General features: G+C 38.7%; 1 protein-coding gene across 1 annotated transcript; it reads right to left on the bottom strand.

Moving 5' to 3' along the window:
• Nucleotides 1-5,300: 5,300 nt before the first annotated feature.
• On the bottom strand, nt 5,301-6,267 carry LOC126939959 (olfactory receptor 1A1). Its single transcript, XM_050765851.1, has one exon. It carries the CDS (start codon nt 6,265-6,267, stop codon nt 5,329-5,331), a length of 939 nt encoding a protein of 312 aa, XP_050621808.1. The 3' UTR covers nt 5,301-5,328.
• Nucleotides 6,268-6,783: the final 516 nt, after the last annotated feature.

Raw genomic sequence — 6,783 nt, 5'->3', positions numbered from 1 at the left:
TGTCCTGATGACCACAAGGAATAACTGAGCTGAAGAAAAAACTTGTCTTTGTCAGGGAGATAAAATTCTTCTACCACGTTTTTACCTTCCATTCCTTAGCACTGTGTCTGTGGCTCTTCCTAATATCACTTTCCCCAGGAGCAAAGACCCTCTTAGAATTAAATTGGAACATTTTCACTGTAGAACCTGTAACAAGTTAATCTTTTTGGAATGGTAGTCAGATAGCTGGAGGTAAAGCCTTACGTGCCAGATCTTCTACTTTGATACTTTTGCTATGCTGTATTTCTAAAATATCCATGTACTTGGCTGACTTCTTAAATGCTGAGCAAAATTTGTCCTCTTCTTGATGGTTCAGAATTATTGTTATGGGGTATCACTTACTATTATGTATTAAAATGTACATTAATGGGCACTAATCTGGGTAATAATTCAGGAACTTGCATTAAAAAGAGTTACTCATGTTAACTTATCATTTGCACTGGTCTTTCAAAAATGGAATGAGACTTATTCAACCATATAGTCCCTTAGGAAGTACCTTTCAGTTAACTTTATTAGCATATAGGTCATCAAAAGTCTTTTCCTAAATAATTTTATTTGCCCTTCAGAAAACCATCTCTGTTTATTGTTCTTGCTGTGATTACTCTTAATTCACCAGCGTCATTCATAATGTTATGAAATTGTTTAGACCTAATCTCACATATAACTAAAGGCATTAGCTTTCATACAGTCTGTTAAGTTAGAAAGCCCTCATCCAAGATTCCATCCTTTTCCCCCAAATAAGAAAAGCTTTTTTTCTCTGAGATAGTAAATTTAACTTATCACATTAAACTGCCAATTTAGGAATTCATACTCTCATCTTCTCTCACCCGAATTCTTTGTTTTTGTGTGTGTGTGTTGGTTTTTTTTTCCTTCCAGCTATTCTTGTATTCCTTATAACCCATCGGTTCTCAAACTCTTTGTTCTTTTTTTTTTTCTTTTTTTCTTTTTTATTATTATTATATTTTAAGTTCTAGGGCACATGTGCACAACGTGCAGGTTTGTTACATATGTATACATGTGCCACGTTGGTGTGCTGCACCCATTAACTCATCATTTACATTAGGTATATCTCCTAATGCTATCCCTCCCCGCCATCTCCCCACAATAGGACCCAGTGTGTGATGTTCCCCTTCCTATGTCCAAGTGATCTCATTGTTCAGTTCCCACCTATGAGTGAGAACATGCAGTATTTGGTTTTCTGTTCTTGCAATAGTTTGCTGAGAATGATGGTTTCCAGCTGCATCCATGTCCCTACAAAGGACACGAACTTATCCTTTTTTATGGCGGCATAGTATTCCATGGTGTATGTGTGCCACATTTTCTTAATCCAGTCTGTCACTGATGGACATTTGGGTTGATTCCAAGTCTTTGCTATTATGAACAGTGCCGCAATAAACATATGTGTGCATGTGTCTTTATAGCAGCATGACTTATAATCCTTTAGGTATATCCCCAGTAATGGGATGGCTGGGTCAAATGGTATTTCTAGTTCTAGATCCTTGAGGAATCACCACACTGTTTTCCACAATGGTTGAACTAGTTTACAGTCTCACCAACAGTGTAAAAGTGTTCCTATTTCTCCACATCCTCTCCAGCACCTGTTGTTTCCTGACTTTTTAATGATTGCCATTCTAACTGGTATGAGATGGTATCTCATTATGGTTTTGATTTGCATTTCTCTGATGGTGAGTGATGATGAGCATCTTTTCATGTGTCTGTTGGTTGTATGAATGTCTTCTTTTGAGAAGTGTCTGTTCATATCCTTTGCCTACTTTTTAATGGGGTTGTTTGGTTTTTTCTTGTAAATTTAATTGGGTTCTTTATAGGTTCTAGATATTAGCCCTTTGTCAGATGAGTAGATTGCAAAAATTTTCTGCCATTCTGTAGGTTGCCTGTTCACTCTGATGGTAGTTTATTTTGCTATGCAGAAGCTCTTTAGTTTAATTAGATCCCATTTGTCAATTTTGGCTTTTGTTGCCATTGCTTTTGGTGTTTTAGACATGAAGTCCTTGCCCATGCCTATGTCCTGAATGGTATTACCTAGGTTTTCTTCCAGGGTTTTTATGGTTTTAGGTCTAACATTTAAGTCTGTAATCCATCTTGAATTAATTTTCGTATAAGGAGTAAGGAAAGGATCCAGTTTCAGCCTTCTTATGGCTAGCCAATTTTCCTAGCACCATTTATTAAATAGGGAATCCTTTCCCCATTTCTTGTTTATATCAGGTTTGTCAAAGATCAGATGGCTGTAGATTTGTGGTATTATTTCTGAGCTGTAGATTTGTGGTATTATTTCTGAGAGACCAATGTTCTGTTCCATTGGTCGATATCTGTTTTGGTACCAGTACCATGCTGTTTTGGTTACTGTAGCCTTGTAGTATAGTTTGAAGTCAGGTAGTGTGATGCCTTCAGCTTTGTTTTTTTGGCTTAGGATTGTCTTGGCAATGCGGGGTCTTTTTTGGTTCCATATGAACTTTAAAGCAGTTTTTTCCAATTCTGTGAAGAAAGTCATTGGTAGCTTAATGGGGATGGCATTGAATCTAGAAATTACCTTGGGCAGTATGGCCATTTTCACAACATTGATTCTTCCTATCCATGAGCATGGTATGTTCTTCCGTTTGTTTGTGTCCTCTTTTATTTCACTGAGCAGTGGTTTGTAGTTCTCCTTGAAGAGGTCCTTTACATCCCTTATAAGTTGGATACCTAGGTATTTCATTCTCTTTGAAGCTATTGTGAATGGGAGTTCATTCATGATTTGGCTCTCTGTTTGTCTGTTACTGGTGTATTAGAATGCTTGTGATTTTTGCACATTGATTTTGTATCCTGAGACTTTGCTGAAGTTGCTTATCAGCTTAAGGAGATTTTGGGCTGAGACAATGGGGTTTTCTAAATATACAGTCATGTCATCTGCAACAGGGACAATTTGACTTCTTTTCCTAACTGAATACCTTTATTTCTTTCTCTTGCCTGATTGCTCTAGCCAGAACTTCCAACACTATGTTGAATAGGAGCGGTGAGAGAGGGCATCCCTGTCTTGTGCCAGTTTTCAAAGGGAATGCTTCCAGTTTTTGCCCATTCAGGATGATATTGGCTGTGGGTTTGTCATAAATAGCTCTTATTATTTTGAGATACATTCCATCAATACCGAATTTATTAAGAGTTTTTAGCATGAAGGGCTGTTGAATTTTGTCAAAGGCCTTTTCTGCAGCTATTGAGATAATCATGTGATTTTTGTCTTTGGTTCTTTTTATATGCTGGATTACATTCATTGATTTGTGTATGTTGAGCCAGCCTTGCATCCCAGAGATGAAGCCCACTTGATCATGGTGGATAAGCTTTTTGATGTGCTGCTGGATTCGGTTTGCCAGTATTTTATTGAGGATTTTTGCATCGATGTTCATCAAGGATATTGGTCTAAAATTCTCTGTTTTTGTTGTCTCTCTGCCAGGATTTGGTATCAGGATGATGTTGGCCTTGTAAAATGAGTTAGGGAGGATTCCCTCTTTTTCTATTGATTGGAATAGTTTCAGAAGGAATGGTACCAACTCCTTGTACCTCTGGTAGAATTTGGCTGTGAATCCATCTGGTCCTGGACTCTTTTTGGTTGGTAGGCTATTAATTCTTGCCTCAATTTCAGAGCCTGCTATTGGTCTGTTCAGGGATTCAACTTCTTCCTGGTTTAGACTTGAGAGAGTGTAAGTGTCCAGGAAATTATCCATTTCTTCTAGGTTTTCTAGTTTATTTGCGTAGAGGTGTTTATAGTATTCTCTGATGGTAGTTTGTATTTCTGTGGGGTCAGTGGTGATATCCCCTTTATCATTTTTTATTGTGTCTATTTGATTCTTCTCTCTTTTCTTCTTTATTAGTCTTGCTAGTGGCCTATCAATTTTGTTGATCTTTTCAAAAAACCAGCTCCTGGATTCATTGATTTTTTTGGAGGGTTTTTTTGTGTATCTATCTCCTTCAGTTCTGCTGTGATCTTAGTTATTTCTTGCCTTCTGCTAACTTTTGAATGTGTTTGCTCTTGCTTCTCTAGTTCTTTTAATTGTGATGTTAGGGTGTCAATTTTAGATCTTTCCTGCTTTCTCTTGTGGGCATTTAGTGCTATAAATTTCCCTCTACACACCGCTTTAAATGTGTCCCAGAGATTCTGGTATGTTGTGTCTTTGTTCTCATTGGTTTTAAAGAACATCTTTATTTGTGCCTTCATTTCGTTATGTACCAAGTAGTCATTCAGGAGCAGGTTGTTCAGTTTCCATGTAGTTGAGTAGTTTTGATTGAATTTCTTAGTCCTGAGTTCTAGTTTGATGGCACTGTGGTCTGAGAGACAGTTTGTTATTATTTCTGTTCTTTTACATTTGCTGAGGAGTGCTTTACTTCCAACTGTGTGGTCAATTTTGGAATAAGTGAGATGTGGTGCTGAGAAGAGAAGTGTTTTCTAATTCTGTGAAGAATGTCAATGGTAGTTTGATGGGAATAGCATTGAGTCTATAAATTACTTTGGGCAGAATGGCCATTTTCATGATATTGATTCTTCATATAAATGAGGATGGAATGTTTTTCCATTTGTGTCATCTCTTATTTCCTTGAGCAGTGGTTTTTAGTTTTCCTTGAAGAGTTACTTCACATCCCTTGTAAGCTGTATTCCTAGGTATTTTATTCTCTTTGTAGCAATTGTGAATGGGAGTTTTCTTGAAAGGTTTTAAAGATGAGAAAATAATGTCTGGTTCGATTATCTCTAATTATAATATTACATTTCAGAGATTAATATCTTATTCATTCCACTTCCACCAGTATTCATTGGATGCACTTTATCTGACCAAGATTGCGAAGGTACAGTGATGTGTAAAGACAACTCCTGCCCTCAGAGACTTGCAAGCCTAATAAGGGGATTAAACTTAATAGTCAAATAAAAATGGACACACGAATAGTGATTTATAAGCTTGAAAGCATGAGTTACTGTAATCAACACACCATGTGACCCATGTAGGGCACTTATTATTCCTGACATGTAGATGTGAAAGCTGAGGCTCAGATCTTCCCAACTTGACTCCACTCATCAGGACATATGCCCGGTATCCCTGTGCTGCCGCTCTGCCAAAAAGAGCAGCAATGAGTTGAAAGTGGTAATTTCAATAATCACTTATTATTAACTCATTAAAATGTTATAAGAGTTCTGAGAAAAGGAATTTCAGGCTGGAAAGATCAGAGACGGCCTCTTGTAGGAGGATGACGTCAGAACTGGATTTCCAATATACCCTTATTGATGACTACACTATCCAGTGTAGGCTCTCACATTGGTTGCGAGGAGATTCTCTTGTTGAAGAGTTTCCGCAGGGCCGCCTTCATGTCCCGATTTCTCAGACTGTAGATGAAAGGATTTAACATTGGGGTCACTGCCATGTACATTACAGTGATCACTGCATCTTTTAGGCTATAATTGGTCAAAGGGCGGAAGTACATGCCCATGACTGTACCATAATACAAAGAGACAACCGTGAGGTGAGAACCACAGGTGGAAAAGGCCTTGAGCACGCCCTTGGTGGAAGGAACCTGGAAGACTGTGGAGAAGACTCGAACATAGGAGACAATGATGCATAGCAATGGCACAGAGAAAACACCGACCCCTACATACATCATCTTCACATTAAAGCGGATGTCAGAACAGGACAACTTCAGCAAGGGGGTAATGTCACAGTAGAAGTTGGCCACTTCCTGGTTGCCACAGAAGGACAGACTAGCTGTGAGCAGAGTGTGGGGGAGGCCATTGGCATTCCCAATCACCCAAGACCCAACAGCTAGCAGGACACAAGACCGTGGACTCATAATTGCTGTGTAGTGAAGTGGGCGGCTGATGGCCACAGCTCGATCATATGCCATTGCAGCCAAAATATAGCTGTCTGTGTTACCCAAGGCTATCATGAAATACATCTGCGTTAGGCATCCCTCAAAAGAGATGGATTTGCTGCCCAAGAGGTGGTTGGCCAGCATCTTAGGGATGGTTACAGATGAGAAGAAGATGTCAACCAAGGAGAGGTTGGAAAGGAAAAAATACATGGGGTTGTGAAGGCAAACATCGGAGCGAATGGCTAGGATGATGAGCAGGTTTCCAATCAATGTGATGGGGTAAATGAACAGGAAGAGGATATAGAAGAAATCTTCCTGTTCCTGCTGACCAGTAACTCCCAGGAGGATGAATTCAAGTGTAGAGGACTGGTTATTTTCCCTCATGGCTTCTTCAACATGAAAGGGGAGAGGAATATTATTATATTAGCATAGTTACTGTGTGTAGTGATAATCCTTCTCCATCACTTCTGACTTAAGTGATGCAGCTGTCTATACATCTGAGTTTATTAAATTATAGAGATATCCAATATTTTGGGGAAACATCCCTGTTGGTCAATAGAACTAATAGTCATTCACCCCTTGGCAGTCATGTCTAAAAAGTGAGCAATCTCTGAATCAGAAGTGCCCATCCTTCCTGTTCCAAGCATCACCACTAAACGCCTAGAAATTAATCATACAACAAATAATTGTCATGTCCCATGGTCTAGTCACTTTGTTAGACCTCATGGAGAAGTCATAAATATGTGACACATAAGTTTATTCATCTATTTATTCAAGACATCGTCTATGTTCTCAATGGACCTTACAACCTAATGGAGAAGCCAAAATCACACACTAATTTTATTACACATGATAAGGAAAAGACAGCATTTTGAAGTCTTTGACAAAATACTCCAGTGC

Source organism: Macaca thibetana, chromosome 16 (genome assembly GCF_024542745.1).
Source record: "Macaca thibetana thibetana isolate TM-01 chromosome 16, ASM2454274v1, whole genome shotgun sequence".
NCBI classification, from domain to species: domain Eukaryota; kingdom Metazoa; phylum Chordata; class Mammalia; order Primates; family Cercopithecidae; genus Macaca; species Macaca thibetana.
The sequence above is the reverse complement of the archived record's forward strand: the minus strand, read 5'-3'. Positions and strand labels throughout refer to the sequence as shown.

Excerpts from the sequence above, each read along its gene's own strand:
- LOC126939959 (XM_050765851.1), bottom strand. The coding sequence starts at position 6,267 with ATGAGGGAAAATAACCAGTCCTCTACACTTGAATTCATCCTCCTGGGA.